Below are 27,929 nucleotides of genomic sequence, written 5' to 3' on the forward strand. Positions count from 1 at the left end.
TTTTAAATTAAAATATTTTATCAATATAATATAATTCTTAATGAGAAATATTTGCAAAAGTCTAATTGAGTTTCTAAAGTCATATATTTTATAAACTAATGTAAAATTCTTTTAATTTTTTTAAAAAATTAATAATATATGTAAAATTAGAAAAGTTTTTAATTTTAAATTGTTAAAACATGTTTATATTATATTTTAAAAATATTGTATATATTAACAGTTTATATATATTAACTATAATAAATTTCAACAGTTTAACAAATTTATAATATTGATAGTTTTATTGAAAATTAATCTATCAATCTATCAATTCAATAAATTTAAAAGTACATGCTGATCTCAGGTTAATCTCCTACAAAAATGTATAAAGACAAAATAAATTCAAACTTTTTTTTCCATATTCACCACAATAATGATTTACTATGCAAATAATGAAGATCAAATGCTATTTTTTTTTTAAAATCCTATCTTTTATAGTCAACCTTACATTTTGTGGAAAGATAGCCCCCTCCAATTTAGTCCAATTTAAAACGACAATCAAAGAGAATGAAAATAAAATAAACAATTTAATTCCAACATATTATATTTTATTCTAGTTCTTTTCTAACCCAATGTTTTGGACCTATTGATTTTTAAAGAAAACGTAACAATAAACATTCTTTATAGAAACATTCCTTTCAATCTTCGGTACTCTATTCACACTCTGTATAAACATTCTTTTCGAATGATTCACATGCAGTGCCTTCTTTTCATTCTGTATAAACATTCTTTTCGAATGATTCACAGTCAGTCCCTTCAAACCAGCAGCAGAACAAAGAGATTTATTTAGTCGGAGAAGAAAGCGAAGCAGACATTCTACATTAACGTATTAAAGGTATGTTCATATGGCTTACTATATCTTTATTCTCTGCCTATAATTGAGCTGCAATTTCTCGAGTAGATTTGTTTTGAAGATTCTTGAACCATTTTCTTTCTTTTCCCTCATTTCTTGTGTTTAAATTCTGTTGCTCTAATTCACAAAGAATTGTCGTCGAAAAGCTTTGGTTACCATTAGTTGGGACTTTGTTTTTCAAGCTTCGGTTGCTTTGAAATTGCAGAGAATTGTCTCCGGAAAGCTTTGAAATTACAGAGAATTGTTTTTTCATTCATTTCAAGCTTTGTTTTCTTTGATGACTTGGTGTCCCCTGCGTCACATTTGATTATTTCTTCTTCTTTTTTCAAGCTTTGTTTGCTTTGCTGATTTTGTATCCCCTGCGTCACAAAGATTTGCTGAGCCATGTTTTTCGAGCTTTGGGTGCTTTGATGATTTCTTTGAAGTCACAAAGAATTGTTGTAAAAAAATTAACCGAACATCCTCTTTCACCAACAGAATTCTCTAACATTTCTCTTGCGATGTCTCTATTTCTTCCACTGCCCTTGCAAAAAAGATGGATGCCCTTCTAATCATTTGTGCGCTTAGTAAAGATTTTATGGGAGGAATTCTTGGTTCTTGAGTCCTGTGGTAAATAGTCATTAGCTAATGGAGTTGGAATTTTGGCACATATTAAATAATTCGTGGGCTCTTGGTCAGTATTGGAGTTCTGGTAGACATTTTTGGGCTCTTGCTGAGGGTGAGAGGAAGGGCTTTCGATCCAAGATCCTTGCAGTTGAGTCACAATGAGCACCCACACGAACAGAGAATTGGTGCTTCATGTTTTGCAGTTTTTGAATGAGGAGAAATTATGTAAAACAGCTCGCATGTAAGTTTCACAAATTCATTTCCTGCATGTATGTCTTTCTGTTCCTGTAATCCAGCAAATCTAATACTTTCTCTTTTGTTTTGATTTTTTTTCTTTTCAATTTGCTTTGGTGTCGTATTATCTAGGTTAGAACAAGAGTCTGGTTGTTACTTCAACATGAAGTATTTTGAAGAACAAGTTCTGGCGGGAAAGTTGGACGATGCTGACAGCTATCTGCAGGGGTTTATGAGGATTGCAGATTATAACTTTAATTCTATGATTATATTATTTCTGATCAGAAAACAGAGATATTTTGAAGCATTGGACAGGTAAGTATTATTCTCAATTGTGATTTTATCTTTGTGGTGCTTGTTATTTGCGTTTTTCAGTATATCCCCATATGAATGCAAGCTCATTTTTTTAAAAAAATCTTTCAGTGATTGTGGTTTGAACTTTTGAAGATTTCCATTGTTGTAGATAGCCATTGTTAGTGTTCCACCCTTCTGTTATCAAAGTCGAGTTTTGGGGTCTTCAATTTCTTTCATTGATAGGTGGTTTGGGGGATTCTATCAGATTATTCTGTTCTTGCAATTGACAATTTTCATTTCTTAATTTTTACACGGTTCAGAATTTTGATAAATTATGTTAATCTGTTCTCTTTTTCTTTCAAAATTTGTCAGCGTTATGTGCGAATATTCATGTTTATGAGTTAACTGTTTTTATTAACTCACGGACTTGTTTAACCAACTCATTTGGTACTATTTAGGTTGTATTCACCAAGTATTTTCATGCTTTTCCAGGAAAGACCTTTCCAAAGCTGTGGAAATTCTTGTAAAGGATCTTAAAATCTTCAAAAATTTCAATAAGGACTTTTATGATGAGCTCACCAGTTTAATAACTTTGGAAAACATCAGGTGGTTTTCAATTTCATAACTGTTTATCAGTATTTACTTCATCTCTCTGTCCTGTTTTTTATTTTAATAGTGATCCTAAAACAGTACTTGACCATATGCCAGGGAACATAAGCGGTTTTCTGGATATGTGGATGCAACATGTGCACGGAAAAAAATGTTGCAGGTGATAGGAAAGCTTATAAGAACCAACCCTCAGCTAAACAAAAAGTTGGAATTTCCGAATCTTCAATCATTTGGGTTGAGAAACCTCATAAATGGTACAGGGCAGTTGGTAAATCCTAATCCTCCCATATTACATTATGCAGTAGCTGCTGGAGAAATCATTTCTTATACACCTGAAAACCCAGGTAAGATGGTTCTATCGGAAGTGAAAATTTCATTCAAAATATGCTTAGCTATCCATGAATGTGTGTATTATGGAATCATTTGCTTAGAAATAATTCTATTTCATCTGAGATCTGAATTCTGATAGGATGTCTCCCACTGTCTGCATGGAAATATAGAAACAAATGATTTCTAGCTTCTGAAATGTTTCAATTGTTGATGGCTTAAACAGTTTTCTTGATATGGCCTAAAATAGTCCTGTCAAGTAATGCTAGAATTAATTCTCAACCCATCAGTTCTGATCAGGCTAGAAGATGGCTCCATAGTGCTCCAGCTGATGAGGTATGAAATAGGATCCATCTCATGAAATGATATTGGTACTTATTCCAATTCTTTTACACATTGTATTTAAGTTGAAGTGGATTAAAATGATAAGATTGTTTTGATAAACATGTATTTTAAATGTGAATTTCTTACATAAAATTCTCATGGAAATCTTGATGCAAGTTTTTATTATACAATGACATTGTATATGTTCACTTCAAGTCGGATTTTAATAGGCATGGATGAATAGCATAATCAATGAATGATTATAGATATTCCAAACAAATTCATGCAAATTGGCTTGAATTTTACAAATATAAAAAAGTTAACACTTCTAGTATTTAATAAAAACTCAATATGCCTAAGTTAGTTTAAGAAATTTGATCTCTAAAAGCTAATTCAGTTGCTCCTTTTGATATTCCTTGCTTCCCACCGCTTGTATTCAGAGACATCGTTTACTAATCAAAGTTCGTTTATCTTGATTCTTCCCTTATAGTGTCTCTAAGATACCTCCTCAAACCTTTCACCTCTCAGACAATATTTATAACTACAAACTTATTACCAATATATAATTGCTAATTACATAAAGCCTAAACAAATAGTGCTAGGGTATCATTTTACTATTCAAGTTACAGGTAGGGTTACTAACCATGATTCTTTAAAACAGATACTAAAACTTTATACTAGTTCTCAAGCTAGATTCTCTAGCCTCTATTACTTGAGTGCTGTGATGCCCCCATCCTTTACCTATTAGCAAATCAGCAATAAAACATATATGCAATCAATGGGTCATAGACCTTGAACACTTCCAAACAGTTGGTAAATAAGATAGACAACTTGTACATAGAAAATAGATAGTTTTGCATATTCTTATTAATAAAGCCAGTGGCATCATAATCCACATAGTGATCTATCAAGGAAACTCGTCTTATTTAGAAGACTGCAGGATTTTCCTATATGGCATCAAGTAAGGCACAAAGAATAAGATACAGTACTGCGATTGTTTGAGATAAAATTATATGATCAAGGCCTGAAGACTTCAAGCAAATAGTCTTGATATATTGGTTACTAAGCAATACATAATATCTATGTTCCCTCGAGTTTGCGAGACAGGGACAGCGGGACACGTTTACGGGACGGCAATTCTTTTTGGCAATTTTGGGGATAGGGGGAGGGGGTGGATGGCAAATGGGGACGGCTATATATATAGGAAAATTTTAAAATATACACTGAAAATTGCAAATATACATGTCATTCATATGAAACTAAGCGTAAAGCATGCCATTTAAACATTATAGAACCTTAACATACACCATTTGAATGCCATCTAGGAAATAATAACCGATTTCAGTACTTAATTGTCAATATGCATATCAAGATGTGAACAAAAATATTTAAATATAAATTTAGCAATCAACAATATCATAAAAATCTGGAAATCTAATTATGCCCAAAGGCTAGAGGGCTGTCATAAAATTTCATCATCATGTTCAAGTTCAACATAGAAAACAAAATATAGGAAAATGAAGTAGATTGCTTCTCAAGGTCTTGGAAGCAAAAAAATCACCTATTCTTGCAAAAAGAAAACACCAGCCAACTGCAACACACTCCAACTTCACAAGTAAAACCAAACAAAGGACAAAATAACTGTAATGTGGTCTTTTTTGACCTTTTAGGCATTTGTAGAGGCAAAGTCCACTGGACGACCAAGTAGGGACAAACAAACAAAAAGCTTTTTGTTTTAATTTTATTTTTAAGCTTCACAAAAAAGGGGGATGGCTGGCTGTCCTCGGTACGCCTACGGAACTTTTAGAAGTCCCCTTTTGTCATGCCCAAACTACGAGGGCAAAAACACACACAATTTTTTTTTTTTTTATAATAATAAATAATTAAACATGCTCTAAGTTGAAATGATTGATAATAGTTTTAGTACAGGTTCTCTACATTACGTCTTAGGATTACAAACATGAGGATGATTACATCGTTAAGATTGATGTCGATAAACTCGTGTTCCTACTTTAACTTACAACAATAAGAAACAATTATTTAAAAGACAATATAAAGTATTCGAGTTTAGATTCATTGAAAGTATATAACCAGAATCAACTATAGAACTTTTAGACAATTATCAATTTACAAATTAATCGATATTAGAAAGTCACTTTAAGGACAAATAACTTAACTAGAATTAAAACTGAGCATATGTATATCAAATTTATTAACTTTAAACTTTACAACTATTTTAACATATTAATAAACCATCAAATCTTACTAAATTTAAATTTAATGAAATACAAACTAACTAAACATAAACCAATAATATATTTAGACTAGTTTAAAATCATTATAGTAGAGAGCTAAAGTTATACTAATTTAATTGACGATAGAACTTATAAAATTAATATTAATTTTAACATCATACATAATCCATAATCAAAAACTAAACATATCATTTTTAAACTCTAGTTCAATCACAAATCAAATACCACATTCAATTTACACTAAATCACAACTAAGATTGCAACTAAATTATATTGCGATATACATAAATACTAACTAATTTAAAGTTTAAACTATATTACATTTAACATTAAACCAACTTTATTTCTAATTAACTTATTTAAAAACATACTAACTACAATTAACTAAATGTAACATAAGCTAACTAACATATACTAAACTTTACTTAAACTAAACTATTCTAACTAACCTATATTAACCCTAACACTTGTTCGATATCATTGAACTAACATGCTAATTGAAAGACATCTTCGATATGATTACATAATCTTGTTTAACCTCCATAATTACGATCGATATACCACTTACCTATAATGAAACTAATTATTTAACCTCCTTTTGTTAACTTGATAACTTAACGTCGTTACGATTCTTAATCATTTAACATTAAGTGGTTCCAAAACTTTGATGATCAATAAGATTTAACTATTCAACTAAGCTAGTTGTGTTTATAACTTAAATCAAAATCTAGCTAGCCCTTAACATACATACCATAGGGATAACATACCACAAATTAAACTACCTACATTTTAATTTAGAAATTATCTCCAACGTTCTTATAACAACCAAAATTATTAATTCGACATTTGCAATAGAAATTAATGACTAGAACCAATCAAATAAATCTACCAGTTATTCTAGACTTTATTACAAAAATAGTATAATTAAATCCTCGTGATTAATGCCAATTATTAAAATCAATCTATCAAGCTCCTAATTTAAATAAACTAATCAATAAAACATTAAAAAAAAAATTATTCCAATTATAATATACTAATTTCAAAAGCTTTTAAATAAGAACTAATTAAAACCTAAACTTAATAAAAAATATTAATAAAACAATATATAACAACTAAACTAAATACTAAATAAAACTTTAAACTAAAACTAATCAATACAACTATCTAACTTAATAAAATTAACTACATACACTAAAACCTAAAACCATCCTAACAATACCCCACTTTACAAATCATTAAACCCTACCCATCCCTTCTATCCTAGCCGCCCACCCTTCGAGGCGAGCCTTAAGCGCTGACCTGGGCACTGTCCTAGGAAGTCTACGTGGGACTCTCTCCACACTGTCCCCAATATAACGTGCATACATCCCATGATTACATCCGCAGGCCTCACAAATGTGTTTGAGGAAAGCGAGATCAATTTAAAAGCTTTTAAAACTCTTAAGTTATCCTCCAAAACACATGCCGCTCCCCCTTCCCCACATCCCATCACCACTCCAATCTCTTGCGCTTTTCAAAGCCACTCCAGTCATCACAAAACAGGACAAAGGTACGCTGGCTACTTGGAGGGGGAAAGTAAATGAAGGTTTCCTTTACACTTTCTTTAATGACATCAACTCAAACTCAACCTAAATCCCTTACATCGAATCATGTTACTGACATGGCCGAAATTGCACTCTCCCACGCAGCCCAAGGTGGAGGTAACATAGCCCAGTAAGAGGAGCGCGTGAGGGGAGACAAGGAGGAATAAGGAATAAAGAAAGGTGGTGCCAACTAGTTCCAAAACAATTTGGACAACTAGCACGATATACACCAAATAATTATTTCTCCAATCCCAACTCTGCATACATCTGACATGGGAGGTCACGTCCCTGAGGAAAGGATCTCATTGGAGATTTAGTGGGTTAAGGCAAAGTCAACACCCCTTCTCATTTGCCAGAGATTGGATGAACCTGCGCCTAGGCAATTAATGCAAAAGTTTATTTGGTAGAAGAGAGATTTTAGTGAGCTAGGACATTTAGATATTATCATGCATAATCATACTAGCACCAACGAATTTGTTGAAGACTTCTTTTATTCTATTTTGTATTATATTATTGTCTTAGGGGGGAATCATCTAGGGAATATGCTCTGCAACTTTGGAAGAATTTAAATCTCCTCCCCATGCATTTTCCAGAGAGAGTTTTTACTCCTGGAAGTGCATATTTATTTTTGAAGCAAATTTTGACAAGAGAGGACATGTTACAAATATGCATGCCAATGTGTTAATCAGGATTTAATGTAATCCATTGTTAACATAGGTTCTTTATACTAACATACCAATGCAAGGGAGTGCATATGCATAGTCTCTTAGTCTTAAAAAAAAGTATGTTTTATATATATTCAACAAAGAACATGATATGTGTTCTAATTCTTATTTTTAAATTCCAAGAATACAAAACCTCTTAATCCAATTGGTTTTTTTTTTGAAGAACCTATGAGGAGTATGATACTATACACCGGATTAAAGAGGTGGTGAATAATTCTAGATCAATTTGCTTGTATCCATTTATGAAATTTATCAAGGAATGAGGTAAACTTAAAATTCGCAAGTAGGATTGTTTTTTTTTTTTTTGATCTCATCACCATGCTTATACATCAAGTTTAAAGGTTCATCATATCAAATTTTTCTCTTAATACCTATAACATCCAATTGAAAGCTTTAACATATCCAATTGCTTTTCATTACACAATTGAAATTTGGAAATTCAGAATTCAAGGGCATTATCTATTATTCCATTTTCTTACCTACATATGCAAGTTTTGAAATCACATGTGGACAATGCAAGGAGATTTCCATAATCTTTTCTTTCCTCTATTATTCACCCTGGTTCAAGGCTCCATCGGGAAAGAACCAGTAAGAAAACCCGATGTCATTGCCAATCCTTCACAATATAAATTTACATATGATTACATAAAATTTACAATTCAATGATAATCTCATCAAGCTTCTTCACAAGACTTTCTTCTTTTAACTTCAAATCTTCATGGAAACACAAGGAGAACAAGGCTGACCCAAGGTAATTCAACATAACACAAGGACACATTTCAACACACACCCATCCCGGTTTAACACAATAGATCCATCCATAGGACCTTATTAGGGGGGAGGTGGATTTTCCCAATGGGAGATGTCAATCACCATACCTTAACATAACCCTTTCGGGGTTAAAACTCAGGAACTTTCTTTGTTCCTCAAATGCCCTTTCGAAGCTAATTCAACAAGGATTTTCTTTCCTTTCCATACTCAAGTTTTCACAATATCAACAAGGTATGTGATGACCGGTAGGGGCCCATACACCCTACCCTTTTTTTTTCCCTCCTCTCACCATGAAAGGAGACTCTGCACCATTGAGGTCCAACTAAAGCCCTACCCCCACATGGCCACTTCTTCCCTATCCAAGGGTGAGTAATGCCAAATACTACCCCATGAAAGCCCCTCAATACAATACATCAAGATGAACAAGAACACATCAAGAACAACACAAAAGAAACCCTCCAAATCAACCCAACATACAAGCAACAACAATTAACAACACAACACAATGTGCAAGAACAAGCATGATCAAACATGGAGAAAACAAAATACAAAGCCAAGAATCCTACCTTCACCAAGGAGTGATGGTAACAATGAAGGTTTGAGAAGAGCTTCCTTTTTCCTCCTTTCCTCTCTTACTATCCTCCAAGCTTTCTCTAAAAAAATAGAGATTGGGTGACCACCCCAAAACTCCTCCAAAAATCCACTAAATAGGTTCCCTTCACTCAATTAGGCTTCATGAGACCCTAGGATGGAGTTTGGGTTCCACTCAAGTGAGTGACAAGCCATTTTCGCAATCAACCATAAATGGGATTTTTAAGTGACCCTAAAAGTCAACTAGGGTGGCTAAAGTGGGTGGAAAGTACCCCCAACCCATACCCTTACCCATGGGTGCTTAAATTTAACATTTTTAAGCCTTAGAGACTTGGTAGGAACACATATAAGTTAGGAAATACTAAAATCAAATAACAACCTTTAAAGGTGGACAATACAAAGACGACACAAATCAAACAAGGGGTTCAGCTTGTCTCTCCATTGGATTTTCCGACTAGCTTTCCTGCACACTCGTTGCAAATGTCAGTAGTCCAAGAAACATATAGGTCCAAAACATGCATTAAAATTTTCATGAAATTAAAGACATCCATTTTCCACAATTCAATTATTTATCTTATCCTATTCATTAAAATTGGAAAATTCAAAGTATTAGTTGCATTCATTTACTTCATTAGCATATACGTTATAAAGCTTTAAATGACATAAATCAAATATCTAAAGTAAAGCACCATACATCATAGATAGCATAATAGTGTTCAGTGCATCAATAATGTTCTGACATAACGAGTCAAAAGTATCAAAATAACAGAGTACCCTCAATGCTAGGATGGGTCGGGGTGAGGCCTCACACCTTTCCATACCAAGGATGGCAAGTCATCCTCCTTTTCTTTCCCAGAAGTCCCCGAGTTTCGAAGACATCCCCTAGTGATTTGCAAATTTTGGGGATGGCTGGGGTACGTCCCCCCCTCCCCAAGACCTCCTCATCTCAAAAACATGGGTTTTTTGGCTGGGGACACGTCCTTAGGGTACATAGCATAATATTGGATAATAAGGTTGTTCCATGAGATTTGTCATGCCCCACAAATAAACCACTTGCGACTTGGGAATCATTCTCGCATATTATTATTACTACTCAAATTTACTACCTTTGAAATTGTGCAAAGGAAATATGAAGGGCAATGGTCCTTTAATATGTTTGATTAATATTAAATTAGGAGTATTATGGGTAGCGATTCCTAAAAGCATTTAGTTAAAATTAAGTTAAGAATTAAGGAAACAATTAAGGATATAAGGTTGCATTATTTTAAAGTGGGATAGTGGTGAAAGGTTATGACTTCTTAAAATGGCAGCCACTGCAAAAAGGTGTATCCTTTCAAGATGACAAGGCGTGACCCTGTCCATTATGAAGGATATAAAAGAAAATAAGACACATTGAAGAAGAGAATCATGGAGCATCTAGTCTAATCGAAGAGTAACTTGAGATATACAAATATTAATCAAAAGCTTATATACCCATCCAATATTGTGGTATAAAGTATAATGCATAATGATTTGGCTGATTATTATTAGTGTTTCATATATTAGGAAGTAGGAATATGATACACACATTATAGACACCCACACACACAAACACACAGATGCATGTGAACCCATGTGCACACATGCAAACACACACATTGTTATTCTTTCTATGATTTTTCTTATGCACAATAGACTAGAAATTACGATTCCCTTAAAAGTTTTCATCCTTAACCATCTCATTTTGGAGGGAGTTAGTGCATATAACGAATGCAAGTAGCTAGGAATCCATTTTGTTAGAGACACCTCAAGTAACACTGGAAAGCCAAATAATGGTTGTCTCTCCATGCTCTTAACAGGCTGGGTAGAACAACTTAGAGGCACCTTGTATAATCTCTTAACTAGTGCCCCATAATGATGATAGGTTGTTTGGCTAGAAATTTAAAGGAATCTCTTATGTACCCTAAATATTATAAGGTAGAGCTTGCATAGAACTTGTTACTCTAAACATTTATTTTGGCTGCTTCTAGAGTCAACATTTTCCTTTTAATCTTAATTTAGACCTCCATAAGACCATGCTCCACCACGGCCCCTTCTAGTTTGTCCACTCTCAAACTTCTTGTTCAAAATTTCTTCTACCGTCAAACATTCTTACCATTATCAATTCTTCTTGAATACTTGGCCTCAACCCATTTTTGTAATGGATAACCTTCTTCTTTGCTTAATGACCTATTTTCAAAGGACTTGATAGAACTCCTCCGTGTATTCTTGGACAGATTTTCCTTCTTGTTTCGAGTTTGCAATTTCTTTAGAAATTTGAACTCATAGTCAATTGAGATGAACTATCTCTTCAATTTGTCCACTATTTGATCCCATCTTGTTATCTTCTCCTTCTATTTCTGCCCAACTGAACCTCTGTCTACAAACTTTTTGCATGACCTTTTAAATTGGCCTTTGCAAATTTATCCCTCTCTAGATCTTTTACTTCATCCTCAAAATACTCTTCCATATCATTGATCCAATCGATCAACTCTTTTGGATTAAGATTTCTAGAAAATGTGGGAACATCAAATTTTTATTTCTTTCCAATCTTTGAAGTGAGCCTCGAAAACCTAGCTACCTTAGGATCTCTAACTTCTTCTTGCTCTTCTTCAAGTTGTCCTTCAAATTCATCCTCGCTTTTTAAGTTGTCCTTCAAATTCATCCTCACTTTCATCTCTTTTCCTAATATCGAATCCTCTATGCAACTCCTTTTGCAGTGCTTGCACTTGTCTTTGTAGAGCTCTAAAACCCTCATTTGTTACACCCGCAAGTCATCCACCATGGTTCCTATGTAGAGACATTTTCCACACTTATCTCTCAGATCCACAACCACATTCCTAGTGAAAATTGCCTCACGTTCAACAATTTGTCTACACATTCAGGAACTTCTACTCTGAAACTCTTGATGAAGGGTACTTCTTTTAATAACACAAACACCCATAGCACAATACAGAATTACAAGAATCGAACAATTGCAAGAACAAAAACACTTTCTTTTTATCATCTTCAATAAAGTATTATGATATTTAGAAAATAAATTGCTACGAGCACATGGGCATTTTCATTAGGATAATCTGCATGTCAAAGCCACCATATGCACCATCAAAACTGCTCTAGATAACCTTAAGTGTCTTCTTTATATTGAGAAGTCTAACCACCCTAGAAGGTTCTAGAGGTTGACAACCATTATATTATTATTTATGTATTTATTTCCTTACATAGGAACATGTTGAGAATGTGCCCCAAACCATTTTGAGAACTCAAATGAATGTTTAAAAGGATTTTATTTTTCCAACCAAAGTAGTACAACTTTGAGAGGCATATATCTTTTGAATTGTTGACCCAATTATCTATTATACCTTCATTTCAAAATCTTCATGAAGCACTCTATGACCCTAAGCTCGCAAATTGCAGTCGATCAATGTTTGACCCTCTTTCAGAGCCTCTAAAGCCTTCCAAATTGAGTTCAAATTTTTTGTACCTGTGGAAACATGTATAATCTAATACTGAATTTTTGGGAATGAAACGTCAAACACTCAATCTTGTCTTGTTATAAGATTATCTCTCATGCTAAGATTGCAAAGTATGATCATGAAATATCTTCAAGGTTCCTTCTATCGTGGATGCTCAATGAAAAAATGTAATTTGCTAGTAATCACTTAAAGATTTACACTATTCATTCAATAGATATAAACTGCTTCCACTTCTAAAGATTTGACTTCACAATGTACAATGAAAATATAAGTTTGATTTTCCAACTTTCATTTCAACTTAACTTATAGTACTTCTACACCTAACTATGAATGCATAGAATCATGGATGAACTTGGACTTTACTAGATGCAACTTAATCAGTGAAACTACTCACCTAGTGCAAGATTATAAGGAGCACTTGAATGGTTTTCACATAAATTTCTCCTCTTCAATTCCATAAAATGGATGCAAACTAAAGGTTGAAATCAATTGAAATTGAGTACTTTCAATCATTGGCTAACCACATAAGGCACTTTTACCATCAGCAAGAGGCTAGTGACCTGAATTTGTTTGAGTCATGAAAGTAGACATCCACAATTGCTTCCATTTAACTAAACTAATTGAACTTGAAATAAAGTCTACTCCAAGTAAAAGATTGAGCAAACCATGAAACACTTCAAAACAACGTTAAGTGATTTACCCTGAGAACCAACTATGAACTTGTTATTGATTTTTGGTACCAAGCTCAAGCAGAGCTGTCATGTTTAAAAATGAAAGTGAAGTGAGGTGCATTTAAGTTCAGCCATATCATATTCATATGCATAAAAGAAAAAGAGCAGAAGACTACAATATCATTTGCAACATGTAGATTGCTGTCATAGAAGAGAATGCAAGAATTTTTGAGAAAAAGTAATCGTTATTGCCAATATAAATGAATAATGTCTCAGACAAACCGTGAGACTAACCATTAATGTGTATATGAAAAGAAAATTACACATTTATAGATGCTATGAAAAATTTGTGTACAAGCAATGAGGGTGACTTGTGGGTTGGTGATGAACCTAGTTTGGGTTGTGCTACATCATCTTTTTCCCTTCCATTTACCTTGCATCCCTAGCGCTCAAAAATTACCTGCATTTGAGAGAGAAAATGACATTAAATCTCATACATCTAAGCAGTGATGCATTATCAAACACTACATATGCACACATCTGTAAATGTACAATCTAAGCCTCACATGCATAGTTACAGCTAGCATTACATATGTATCAGAGCAAACAAGAGCTATCAAAGAAAGATCCATATGCTGGTTTTTATCTAACTAGTTTGCTTCTGTGTAGTTACAGATGTCTACCAGGTAGCACGTGGGATAAAATGTGGCTCCCACAAGGGCTGAGCCCAGCGTGCTACAACATAGAAAATGAACTTTGCAATAACCAAGATGATAGTGAGGACCATAAAATATGAAAGAGCGACATTGCAGCAGTGGGAGTTACAATGACAAGGTAGTCTAATGGACAGAAAAAGTAGTGTTTTTACAACACAGTGAAAGAAAAATAGAGAGTGATACAGTCAAAAGGGATCAATAATCAGCTACAGGAAGTTCTCATATTACAAGTATAAAGGAACAAGTGTTTGGAATCAATGTGTATCCATCAGATCAGTATGTAGTGCAAGTGACAAGAGCTTCCATAATGATAAACCATGTGTTATTATGTGAAATAGCATGTAACAAAAATTATTTGACAATAACAACAATGGGCTTATCAATTGATGAGCTTAAGGGGCTTTCTAATGAATGGTTGATAAGGCACAACACTTGGTGAAGGTTTTGCAAATGGGGTAGCAAGCTTTGGGTTTAACCATGGAGGAAACTCCATAGTTAAGCGCGCTCAGGCTGGACTAGTACTAGGATGGGTGACCTCTTGGGAAGTCCCAATGCTTCACCCCTGTGAGCATCACCTAGATCCAATGAGTGCTAAGTGTTCCATTTATTCTCATGAGAGATGGATTCATGTTGAATCACTACTCATGAAACATGAGTCAATGAGTTCGACTCAAAAATCACACAGTTAAATCCTGATAGCAATATCACAATTTGACTTGCTGTGGAAATTATCTCCTACTTATCAATTGATGAGCTTAAGGGGCTTTCTAATGAATGGTTCATAAGGCACAACATTTGGTGAAGGTTTTGCAAATGGGGTTGCAAGCTTTGGGTTTAACCATGGAGGAAACTCCGTAGTTAAGCGCACTCAGGCTGGAGTAGAACTGGGATGGGTGAACTCTCGGAAAGTCCCTGATGCTTCACCCCTGTGAGCATCACCTAGATCCAATGAGTGCTAACTGTTCCATTTATTCTCATGAGAGATGGATTCATGTTGAATCACTACTCATGAAACATGGGTCAATGAGTTTGACTCAAAAATCACACAGTTAAATCTTGATAGCAATATCACAATTTGACTTGCTGTGGAAATTATCTCCTACTTATCAATTGATGAGCTTAAGGGGCTTTCTAATGAATGGTTCATAAGGCACAACACTTGGTGAAGGTTTTGCAAATGGGGTTGCAAGCTTTGGGTTTAACCATGGAGGAAACTCCGTAGTTAAGCGTGCTCAGGCTGGAGTAGTACTGGGATGGGTGACCTCCTGAGAAGTCTTCGGTGCTTCACCCTTGTGAGCATCACCTAGATCCAATGAGTGCTAAGTGTTCCATTTATTCTCATGAGAGATGGATTCATGTTGAATCACTACTCATGAAACATGGGTTAATGAGTTTGACTCAAAAATCACACAGTTAAATCCTGATAGCAATATCACAGTTTGACTTGCTGTGGAAATTATCTCCTACTTATCAATTGATGAGCTTAAGGGGCTTTCTAATGAATGGTTCATAAGGCACAACACTTGAAGGTTTTGCAAATGGGGTTGCAAGCTTTGGGTTTAACCATGGAGGAAACTCCATAGTTAAGCGCGCTTAGGCTGGAGTAGTACTGGGATGGGTGACCTCTTGGGAAGTCCCAGTGCTTCACCCCTGTGAGCATCACCTAGATCCAATGAGTGCTAAGTGTTCCATTTATTCTTATGAGAGATGGATTCATGTTGAATCACTACTCATGAAACATGGGTCAATGAGCTTGACTCAAAAATCACACAGTTAAATCCTGATAGCAATATCATAATTTGACTTGCTGTGGAAATTATCTCCTACTTATCAATTGATGAGCTTAAGGGCCTTTCTAATGAATGGTTCATAAGGCACAACACTTGGTGAAGGTTTTGCAAATGGGGTTGCAAGCTTTGGGTTTAACCATGGAGGAAACTCTGTAGTTAAGCGCGCTCAGGCTGGAGTAGTACTGGGATGGGTGATCTCTCGGGAAGTCCCGGTGCTTCACCCCTGTGAGCATCACCTAGATCCAATGAGTGCTAAGTGTTCCATTTATTCTCATGAGAGATGGATTCATGTTGAATCACTACTCATGAAACATGGGTTAATGAGTTTGACTCAAAAATCACACAGTTAAATCCTGATAGCAATATCACAATTTGACTTGCTGTGAAAATTATCTCCTACTTATCAATTGATGAGCTTAAGGGGCTTTCTAATGAATGGTTCATAAGGCACAACACTTGGTGAAGGTTTTGCAAATGGGGTTGCAAGCTTTGGGTTTAACCATGGAGGAAACTCCGTAGTTAAGCGTGCTTAGGCTAGAGTAGTACTGGGATGGGTGACCTCCCAGGAAGTCCCGGTGCTTCATCCTTGTGAGCATCACCTAGATCCAATGAGTGCTAAGTGTTCCATTTATTCTCATGAGAGATGGATTCATGTTGAATCACTACTCATGAAACATGGGTCAATGAGTTTGACTCAAAAATCACATAGTTAAATCCTGATAGCAATATCACAATTTGACTTGCTGTGGAAATTATCTCCTACTTATCAATTGATGAGCTTAAGGGGCTTTCTAATGAATGGTTCATAAGGCACAACACTTGGTGAAGGTTTTGCAAATGGGGTTGCAAGCTTTGGGTTTAACCATGGAGGAAACTCCGTAGTTAAGCACGCTCAGGCTGGAGTAGTACTGGGATGGGTGACCTCTCGGGAAGTCTCGGTGCTTCACCCCTGTGAGCATCATCTAGATCCAATGAGTGCTAAGTGTTCCATTTATTCTCATGAGAGATGGATTCATGTTGAATCACTACTCATGAAACATGGGTCAATGAGTTTGACTCAAAAATAACACAGTTAAATCCTGATAGCAATATCACAATTTGACTTGCTGTGGAAATTATCTCCTACTTATCAATTGATGAGCTTAAGGGGCTTTCTAATGAATGGTTCATAAGGCAAAACACTTGGTAAAGGTTTTGCAAATGGGGTTGCAAGCTTTGGGTTTAACCATGGAGGAAACTCTGTAGTTAAGCGCGCTCAGGCTAGAGTAGTACTGGGATGGGTGACCTCTCGGGAAGTCTCGGTGCTTCACCCCTATGAGCATCACCTAGATCCAATGAGTGCTAAGTGTTCCATTTATTCTCATGAGAGATGGATTCATGTTGAATCACTACTCAGGAAACATGGGTCAATGAGTTTGACTCAAAAATCACATAGTTAAATCCTAATAGCAATATCACAATTTGACTTGTTGTCGAAATTATCTCCTACTTATCAATTGATGAGCTTAAGGGGCTTTCTAATGAATGATTCATAAGGCACAACACTTCGTGAAGGTTTTGCAAATGGGGTTGCAAGCTTTGGGTTTAACCATGGAGGAAACTCCGTAGTTAAGTGCGCTTAGGCTGGAGTAATACTGGGATGGGTGACCTCCCAGGAAGTCCCGGTGCTTCACCCTTGTGAGCATCACCTAGATCCAATGAGTGCTAAGTGTTCCATTTATTCTCACGAGAGATGGATTCATGTTGAATCACTACTCATGAAACATGGGTCAATGAGTTTGACTCAAAAATCACACAGTTAAATCTTGATAGCAATATCACAATAACGACCATATCAAAATTTTCACGTTCAGATAATGTGAAAGACAAAACTCACAGTCACATTCACAAGAAGCATAGTTTAATAACAACAAAATATGAAGGGTCATTGTTATCATAGTAAGAGCTGTGTAGTACAACGAAGAAAAAAATGTCAATATAATAGCAGCAAAAATCAGTGTAATATGCAATGATATTATGATGACTGAGAAAGCGATGTCTAGGAAATGCAATGAATGGTGTTAGAAATCTTAATGATCATTAAAATAATGCAATACAACAACAAAACATCCTAAGATCTATTGCAGCTGTCTCAAGATATTTTAGAGGGAAAAGTTTTGTTGGGATGATATAGAATGGCTGTTAGAAAGTAAAGTCCACCAAAATAATTGAGAGCGGGGGAGGAGGGGAGGGGATGAATCAGTTATCTAATCAATACAACTTTTATCAACCTTATTAATTCTCAAACATGTGATCAATATAAACAACAACCATAAGAAGATACACATACACAATAACACGAGATATGTTAACTAAGGAAACCCTTTATTAGAGGGAAAACCCCGGTGGGGATCGTACCCACAAAATGGTGTACTAATATATTAGTTCCTTGTAAGAGGATGGACTTTGTTAGGAGTCAATGAAATACATTCATTACGTATCAGTCCTTGTTAAAAGACTTTGAATCTCTGTGAGGAGATTCCAATCCTATGAGGAATTGTGTCAAACCTGTTAGGAGTTGTAGAAGGGAGGACTAACTATCCAAACATCTTTAGGGGCAGACCATCGAACTTACTATCAAATTAGCCTTATATTATCCCTTGCAAAATAATACCAAACACAACTAATCTCTGCAATTCATACTCTTGCTCCGTCCTCTTATAGTGCCTCTTCTGCACCAAACACTTCTTAGATCTCAATACTAGATCTGTAAATTCTCATCATAATGATCCCTTAGATTGCCTACTGTCATGTATTGATCTTCTTTACTTATCGCATTCACAAATACTTAATCCACATTACAACCAAAGTAACGAGACTTGGATTCGGCAAGGGTAACTTGACTCGTGACCCGGCTCGGGCGTGACCCAGTGGTGATATGGCAAAGTGAAAAAACCTCAAAATTTTGAGACTTTTTAGGATTTAAAGAACATTCCATGCACCCATTATTGAATAAAGCGTAAAGACACAATAACATCATTAAATAGAAGATAATTTGATCATAATGCACATACTTAAAGTTAAAACTTAAAAGTCAAACATCGATTACATAAGTACAATACTACAAAGGTAAATTGCTAAATACTATATTACTAGTAATTGAAGTTTAAAGTTTAACTTTAAAGTTTAAACAGTAGTTGAAGCCTAAAGGAAATATTATAAAAGTGTAAAACATAGAATCACATATAAAATGATAAATCCATGCAAACCATCAAAATGTATATGTATTACGTATTATGAAATCCAACACATCAAGATTCAATAGTCATCATCAAATTCAAATGTTCCAAATTCTGATCATATTTTAAGTTAAACAAAAAGCTAAAACAAGACTATAAGTCTACAACTATGGCTCCTAGTCGAAGTCCTCATCATCATCCTCATCCTCATCCTCATCGTCATCGTCATTGTCATCATCATCCTCAACCTTAGACTCAGTATAATCTATAAAATGCTTCTTAGTAAGGCGTCTAAGGTAGGTCCTGGATGTCTTAGTAGCCATAGCATCAGTCTGTGAGGTGCCTCTAGGATTAACTCTAGTCTCTACCTCTGGCTTTGCCAATGTCTATGAGGTGCCACTAGGAACAACTGGAGCTCTCTGGTTCTCTGTTGCCATAGCCACAGCCTCAACCTCGCCCTGTCTATCTGCCTGGTCAAGCCACTGTAGGTCCTCATCATCAAAGACAAGATTAGAAGCCTCAGTGATTCACTTAGACTCTGGATAAGCCTCCTCTAGAGTAATCGGAGAGTTGTCACTATCCAAAATCTCCCTGATCTTAATGCGCAAGTTGTAGTGCACAAAGACTAGCCTATTCATTTTCTCCACAAACAACTTGTTACGCCTCTTCGAGTGGATGTGCTCGAACATGCTCCAGTTGCGTTCACATCCAAAAGCACTACTTGGCTGGCTCAAAATGCGGATGGCGATTTGCTGAAGGTTTTTGGTTGAAGGCCCAAACATTTGCCACCATCTATTTGAATTTTGAAAAAAAGAAAACAAAAAAATATTAGTCTCATTTCAAAATTTGAACTTCAAGTTTAAAGCTAGAAATTTAGAAATTAGATTATATAAGGCTTAAGCTGCAATTTTTACCTGGCTGCAATTTTATACTACCTTCTTTGCAAATTTGACTTGAAAAAATGGCCCCTGATGCATTATTATAGGCATCCATCTCAAGCAATATATCTGTGGGATTAGGGGACATCTTCGATATCACTATGTTTAGGCCACTAAGAACCTCCTCATCCGCCTTGAAATCATCACGGAAGCAGTATGCCGGATTGAGGTAATAGGTTGCTGCATGGATGGGCTTATGAAGCTGATTTTGCCATCTCCTATCAATTATCTCCCAAATAGGGCCATAGTTTTCCTCAATTCTTACATATTTGGCCTTAATAGCCTCCTTGGCCCTATCCATGCCCTCATAAATGTAGCCCATAGAGGGCTTCTCGCCATCAGCAACTCGTAAGAGGAATACAAGGGGCTCAGTGATCTACAAAACAATTAAACAAAAAAACAATTTAGTGAATGATGAAACTTTGTAAAGTTGCACAATGAAAATAAAACAAAAATATGTATGAGATAAATTTATTTATAAAATTTTAAGACTTAAACTTTTAAAATTTAAAATTTAAATTACCTCCACAATCTTTGAACACGGCTCCCAAAAAACCTTCATTATCATAAATGCATTTTGTTGCATCTATCCCTGCAGGGTTGGTGGCAAAGGAGGAGGAGCTCCATTCTGGACCAACAAACATGCACCTCAACTCTAACCTTGAAGTTAGCAAGGATTTTAGTGTGATAAAGTTAGAGGCAAATCTTGTGATACCAGGACGAGCCAACTCCTTTCCCTTCGTGTATTGCATCATAGTGCTGAGAACCAAGGCATGATTGTAGATGAACTTGTAAAGATTTTTGGCCTCGATAACACATGATTTCACCCATAAAAGCTTGCCAATATCCTCTAACATGAGGTCGATGAAATGGGCCGCACATGAAGTCCAAAAGATTTTTGGGTGTCTCTCCATCAAAAGTTTTCCTGCAACAATTTTAAATTAGTTAGTGAACAATGAAAATTTTTGATGTATTAAAAGACTTTTAATTTCCAAAATTTAATGAAAAAGTAAAACAAATTTTTTAGGAGTAGAACTTAGAAAGTTAGAAGTTAAAATTTTACCTGCAGCAACATAATAGCTGCATTATCAATCACCACTTGGACAACATTCTCTTCCCACACCTCCCTTATGACCTCCTCAATAGTCTCACATAAGAATGTTGCATTTTTCACATGTGAGGAAGCATCTATGGACCTCAAAAACATGGTGGATCCTGAAAATGAAAATTAAACAAAATAATTATCATTCAAAAATCAATAATCAATAAAAAAAAAATTGCGTTATTCAATAATAGTATACATTAAATTTTAGACTTCAAGAAGTAGAGCATGATGAATTACCTCCGCTAGAAACAAGAAAATTTAGGAGGGTTCTATTCCTCCTATCTGTTCATCCATCCATCATAATGGTACATCCCTTTTGGCTCCAAATCTTTTTATGGTCCTCCAACTCAAGTTTCATCTCCTCAACCATATCTAGTAAGAGGGGGTCACTCAACTCATCTTCAGTGCGGGCTTTGAACCCCGCACCACAGATGGAAATTGCATCAATCATCCCCTGCCAATAAAGAGTCCTGTTACATTTATAAAAACATTTTAATTAGCATATTTCAAATTTTCAACATCAAGTTAAAAGTATAAAATTGAATATAAATTTTAAAACTTAAAACGTAAAACAATCAAATATCAATGAAGTTGAAGTACCTGGCTGTTATAAATAGAATGTTGCAGAAAAACCAAAACTTGCAAATTGCTCTTACTCCAGCTTCATTTATCTCCTTATTCCAGCCCATGCTCTCAAGTGAGGGTTGTGCACTAGGAGTGGTATGCGGTACAAAAAAAATTGTCCAACCTACTAGATTTTCTGACTCTAGGACGAAAGGCAAAGCCAATACTACTAGAAGGGGCAGCAACCATAGCACCACTAGAAGTGCAAGGAATAGATGAAGAAGAAGAATGAGCAACAAAAGCACTAGGACGATAGGGGGGACGGGAAGAACCTTCTCCAACACAGTTTACTAACTCAGAAACATTTGCAGATGAGTGTGGAAGGGAATTAGAACCAATCTAAGTTAACTCTTCTAATTGTTTTCTTTTTAATTCTTTTCCTTGTTCATATTTTTACAAGGCTACATAACAAAAACGTTTAGCCTCAACAGTTGCAGCTCCACAAGGCTCAGTATCATGACCACGTATGTCAGCAATATGGTATTTTAATCTATTTATCCCCCCACTATTAATGGTTTTGCAAAATAGGCTTTTTGTTTGAGTTCTCTTTCTACCCAAAAAGTCTATGGTGAACTTTCAACACTCATCTTTTTTATTGCCTTTAGAGAGCTTGAGTTTTTTACCTCTAGAAGCCATTATGAGTAAGGAAAAATGTAAAGGTTGCTACAATAAGACATTTTAGACCAAATATTACCATTTCAGCATTGTATTTTATGAAGATCTAAAGTTCAAAAAAACTCATAAACAAACAAAAAAAATTCATGCAAAAAACCCATAAGCATAGAGAAAAAAATCATCAAAATCTAAACAATCAACTCTTACCTCTTTCAAATGCTTTGGGAAGTGTTGAGAAGAGCCCCTATAAACTCCTTGATGATCTAAATGCAAGCTCCACCGTCACAAATGCAAGCTTTTCTCCTCTTCCTTTCAGCTAGTTGCAAAATAAGAAAACTCTATTTCTCTTCTACCTCTCTCTCTCTTTCTTCTTTTCACTATAGAGTGTTATGGGAGCCCTTTTAGGGTTATAAGAGTGAGAAAGATTTAAAAAAATATATTTAAAAAAGTAACAAAAAAATTATATTTTAATGGTTGAATTTTTGCCTGCCGCAGCCAAGTCAAGCTCTGTCGGGTCAGGCGAGTCACTCTGTGACTCGTGAATCACGCGAGTATGCGAGTCAGGCCATGTGACTCACTGCTCACGAGTCACGGGTCATTGTGACTCGGCGAGGTCAATGTGGCTCGCTGACTCATGTGACTCGCCTCGAGTCACGTTACCATGAAACAAACCTTCCTTTATACCAAGTCCTTGAAACAATTCATTGAATCGACCTTGAGGCTTTCCCAATTACAATTACAATAGGACCTCATTAAGATAAAACAATACATGCTACATTACATTTTTTCATTATTATATAACACCGTCAACTCGTAGTCTTTACAAATATTTCACACGTGCAACTTCAGACTTCACGCACTTGCTGACCTCATCATCAGGATGTCCTCTATCTCTATCTAACTGCGCTCAACCAGATTCTATCCTTGTTAGGAGATATAATCCAAGTACCAGAAACCACTTCTCAAGAACTTTGTCTGTAAACTATCTTCTGTAAATCTCGAATAACTACTACCAATCTTCAACTTTCTGCATGGCCTCTTAGATACGTCATCAAGACACTATAGAACATGTCCTCAACTTCTCTTGATCTCATCTTCAATCTTTGAATTGTATGGTCTCTATCTCTCTTTGGTATTTTGCCGATTTTCTCAGTATGTTGACATCAATGAAAACATAGTCATGAATGCAACACACAGTCATGCTATCAATCTCTCCAATGCTCCAGCAATGCTAGGTTACTCCCCCATAGGAATATCATCAGGATTCATGCTCACAATGTCAGAAAAAAAGAATGTGTTTAATGTTTTTATGCGGAAAATCTGAGAATACAATACAAATCATAAAGGTACCGTGAGCAGGTTTTCATGTATGGTTTCAGACAAGCAGCATTTTTCTAGAGCATAAAAGAGGAAGTGCCAAGCATAGGTGTATTCAATGGCAGATGTTTGGCACTTAAAGACGTGGTGAATCCAGATATATGTAATGGAAACCATAGGTGCATTCAATGGCACACATAGGTGTATTCAATGATACATATTCAGCACTTAAAGACACGGTGAATTTGGATGTATCAGTGATACTTCTATTGAATTCATATAGACTTGTTCTGTTTTTTACTGCTAGAGTTATTTTTAAAATAATTTCTTGGCATAAATCTGGTTTTATGTGCTAAGCTACATGTGTTTATTGTTTTGAATTCCTATATGATTCTCCAATATCTATTTCAGATTTTAAATGGTCTTATGACATCATCTAATCTGATGTCTACACTTACTATATGATCACTGCATTCATTCAGCTGTTTACAATACCTTGGATCCCATCCATACAATTAAGTTGTAATGGAGTCTGCCTTTGTTGACTCAACTCCATTATTTTGCCAAACTTTAACATTTGCATCTGCTTGATTCATTAATTTGTATAACTTTCTTTCCAACCATGGAAAATTGATCAGTTGAGATGATCTTTGCCACATTTTATAGGGGGTGAGGTTTTGAGATTTATATTTGGTCCTTGTAGTTTGCAGTTTCTGAAGTAGAGACTGATTATACCAATCATAGATTTATTTTTATCTGTTGTTTTAGATATACTGTAATAGCAAGATCACTGTGACTTTTTTTCCTTCTAGCTAATATATGAATGACTTAATCTTCTACGACCTCAAAACAGGGGCCACAATAATATACAAAGCACTAACAATTATAATCTTCCCTTTGTGGGATATAGTTTTCTTGTAAAAATATAGCCCTTTTTGGTTAGGGCCTATTCAAATATTTGTAAATGTATAACTTGTTATATTTTGTATGGTCGATCACTTGTATTGGCATGGTCCCTGAAGTCTTAGGCAATCTGGTTTTCATGGTGGCTATTGATAGCTTTTTGCAGCATAACAAATGCATAACTTCAATTGCAATTTGAAGATTATATTTAACCTTCAACTTTTAAAAGAAGAAATTATACCCTAAGCTAAACTTTCTGTTTTGTTCTGACATGTAGGTGGCATATATAAGACCAGCTCATCCTCACGACATGTATTCACAAGATTATTTCCCTATAACAGTTGCAAGAAGCCTCAACCAGGGATCAAAAGTAATTAGCATGGACTTTCATCCCGAGCATCATATAGTTCTGTTAGGTAACTTCCATTTAACTAGGCAGAACAGTATACTCTGTTAAGCTTGTGCAGCCAATTAATAAATGACAGTTTAATGAACTATGGAGGTTATTTCAGTCGGAACAAGTACTGGTGATATTGGAATTTGGGACGTGGGATCAGGTAAAGAGCTATTTCGTGAGACCTTCATAGTTTGGGGGGCCTCAGATCACAGCACAAATATGCAGGTTTGCTTTCTCCATTATTGTTACTTATGATCAATCTGGATGAAGAAACATCTATTACATTAGTTATTGGCATTATTTTTCATCCCATATAATATTTGTTAAAAACAATGAATTTACATTTTCTATTCCTGCTTTTTTTGCTCAGGGAACCCTTCTTGTTGATGAACCAGCTGTCTCAGTGAACCGTTGTATTTGGAGCTCAAATGGAAAATGGGTTGGTATGTGGATCTTCGTTATTTGATTCTATTAAAGGTATTCTATTATTCAACTCATGTGTTTAATAATGATGAAACATCATGTGAGTGGTCCACGAAAATTTCATCACACTAGAAAAAGTATATAAGCCCTTGTTTTCTGGTAAAATGTGAATTGCAGGAATAGCATTTTCCAAATGTATTATTCACACATATTTCTCTATTTGCAACACATATTCCTCTACTTGCGCTGTGCAATTGATGCCACACCTACAGGTTCATATTCAACTTCGGAAATCAATTTGTGCTTTGTTCCTGCTGTTTGCTGGTCAACAGAAACTAACAAAATCAAATGTGATTGTAGATAAATGCTCATATTGGAAGTGTAAATGATATTGCTTTCAACATTCATAACGAACAGAGTTTTGTCATTACATGTGGGGATGATAGGAGCATCAAGGTAAACCTTATACCTTTTAAATTGGCCAACAATAGTTCAGTTCATCCTGAGGGATACACCAGGTCTTTCAAGAATCAAAATAGTAGTTTTGAAGTAATCCATTTTCCCATAGATTGCAAACTCCCTGAGTACTCTCTGAGTTGCCAAGTATTCTCTATTTCTTTTGTTGGGCAAGTTTTCTCGAGTAACTCTCATGTTTTTATAGACTAAAATAAATGTGGATAAAAATGTTGATGTGGGTAAAACACAAGTTAAAATACATTTTTCAAATATTGTTCAATCTCTAAAATCATACATTTTCTCTTTTAGGATGTCAATTTTTAATTTAATGTATTTTGTTGTTGAATTTTACAAAAAATAAATGTTTCTTTAAAAGATTTTCATTTTAGTACTTTCTAAGTTGCCAAGCTCTAACCAAGTGTTTTTTGAGTGCTTGCCATGTTTTTACCGAGTTGAAAAATTTGGGCTTTCCAAGTACTCTCCGAGTCCGCCTCTGCAAACTATGGATTGTCCTATATAGCAATCTTATGGTTCCTATGTCAATTTACTTGTCTATGAAGGTATGGGACATTAAAACAGGGCACATGCAGTTGGTATTTGAAGAGCATGAAGCCCCCGTCTATTGCATTTTTCCTTATCAGAGAAATGATCTTCAGGCATGTGATTCCTAGATGAATCTCCACAATCAAAAGCATGTTAAGAGAATGAGTTATCTATATAGAATGATGAAAATCGACCATCTCCAAACATTTTCTTTCCATCTGTAATTTTCCTTTAGTCTTGAAATAAGAGACCTCTAATAATCTTCCACAATTCATCACAGATAATCTTATCTACAGCTACTGATGGGAAGATAAAAGCCTGGTCGTATGAATGTAAGAAATCTTTAAGTGGCTATGATGCTCCCCGGAAAAGCTGCGCTACAATAGCTTACAGTGCTGATGGATCACGGTACAATTTGATGTTTTTATTAGAAGTCCTAATTTGATGGTTTGACTGCATTATAAGATCGTGATGGTTGTTTACTGTTATTATGTTTTTCCTGATCAGTCAATCAGAACTCCTAAGGATATCTTTTGATTCAGTTTGTCTTCTTTGGCATTAGGCTTTTTTTATGTGGAACAAGCGAAGGTGGTGAGTCATACTTAGTTGAGTTGAACGAAAGTAATGGAGAAATCAAGCGTACATATGCAGGCCTTCAGCAGCAGTCCATTGGGGTGGTGCAATTTGATACAAGTAATAGGCTCCTAGCAGCTGGACATGATAATCAAATTAAGATTTGGGACATGGACAACGTCGACACCTTGATTTCAACTTATGTGGAAGAGGGTTGTTTAGAGGTAAAGGGGCTTTCTAATGTCTATTACTGAACATTTACATATAGATACTGGCTGCAATGTTTTGCAAATAAGATTGTGTGATTTTATACACATCACTGACTATGCCCTCATGATTTCCAGGCCAGCCCTTGTCTCTGTTTAAATAAAGAAGGGTCTTTACTAGCTGTATCAACAAAGGACAATGGGATTAAGATCTTATCTAATGCACCTAGGCTGTATTTGCATGATCACTAAAAATGAATCTTTTGAGCGAGCAAGGGTGCAACTAGAGGCACTAATGGAAAAAGTGTGATGCTGCAACATATTTTTGCTATGTTTGCATACCAAATGAAATTTTTTCTTTATGTCATCTGTATAAACTCTTCCATTGTAAATTCTATGGACTCTGTACAGGCAAAAGTCACTCTTTCTGGAACAGTAAAACGTTTAGAGAGGATTTTACATTGGTAGTATCAGTGGCAAACAGCATAATTTAACAAACCAGCACTATTTTGGTTGGATTTTTCCCAAATTATTATATTGGAGATCAATTTTATGGTAATATTGTTGCAGAAAATCATGCAATCATGACTTTTGAATATTATAATCGTTGTTTAAGGATATAAAATGAAAATGTAAAGCCACATGTGACCAATATAAAATTAACATTGCAGTTAATGATAGATGGCTCAATCACCATTGTTCCATTCGTTTTGGTATGGATATGAAATG

The 27,929-nt window shown here is 35.2% G+C and overlaps 1 protein-coding gene across 1 annotated transcript; it reads left to right on the plus strand.

Moving 5' to 3' along the window:
• The first annotated feature begins 689 nt into the window (after positions 1 to 689).
• LOC149544310 (protein TOPLESS-RELATED PROTEIN 2-like) lies at positions 690 to 27,759 on the plus strand. The gene is made up of 15 exons (XM_089796384.1): positions 690 to 874; positions 1,571 to 1,739; positions 1,865 to 2,047; positions 2,519 to 2,632; positions 2,735 to 2,979; positions 3,189 to 3,298; positions 24,880 to 25,018; positions 25,115 to 25,224; positions 25,370 to 25,442; positions 25,600 to 25,694; positions 25,783 to 25,878; positions 26,439 to 26,534; positions 26,702 to 26,829; positions 26,984 to 27,218; positions 27,339 to 27,759. The coding sequence occupies exons 2-15, from the start codon at positions 1,657 to 1,659 to the stop codon at positions 27,450 to 27,452; spliced, it is 1,821 nt and encodes a 606-aa protein (XP_089652510.1). The 5' UTR covers positions 690 to 874; positions 1,571 to 1,656; the 3' UTR covers positions 27,453 to 27,759.
• Positions 27,760 to 27,929: the final 170 nt, after the last annotated feature.

Source organism: Cupressus sempervirens, chromosome 8, assembly GCF_028749045.1.
Source record: "Cupressus sempervirens isolate cs-2001-9-10 chromosome 8, ASM2874904v1, whole genome shotgun sequence".
Classification (NCBI taxonomy): Eukaryota; Viridiplantae; Streptophyta; class Pinopsida; order Cupressales; family Cupressaceae; genus Cupressus; species Cupressus sempervirens.

Bases quoted from the DNA above. Each gene is read 5' to 3' on its own strand.
- LOC149544310 (XM_089796384.1), top strand. From the start codon at position 1,657: ATGAGCACCCACACGAACAGAGAATTGGTGCTTCATGTTTTGCAGTTT. The intron at 2,633-2,734 runs GTGGTTTTCAAT...ACCATATGCCAG, and splicing joins ATAACTTTGGAAAACATCAG to GGAACATAAGCGGTTTTCTG. The intron at 26,830-26,983 runs GTACAATTTGAT...CTTTGGCATTAG, and splicing joins TACAGTGCTGATGGATCACG to GCTTTTTTTATGTGGAACAA.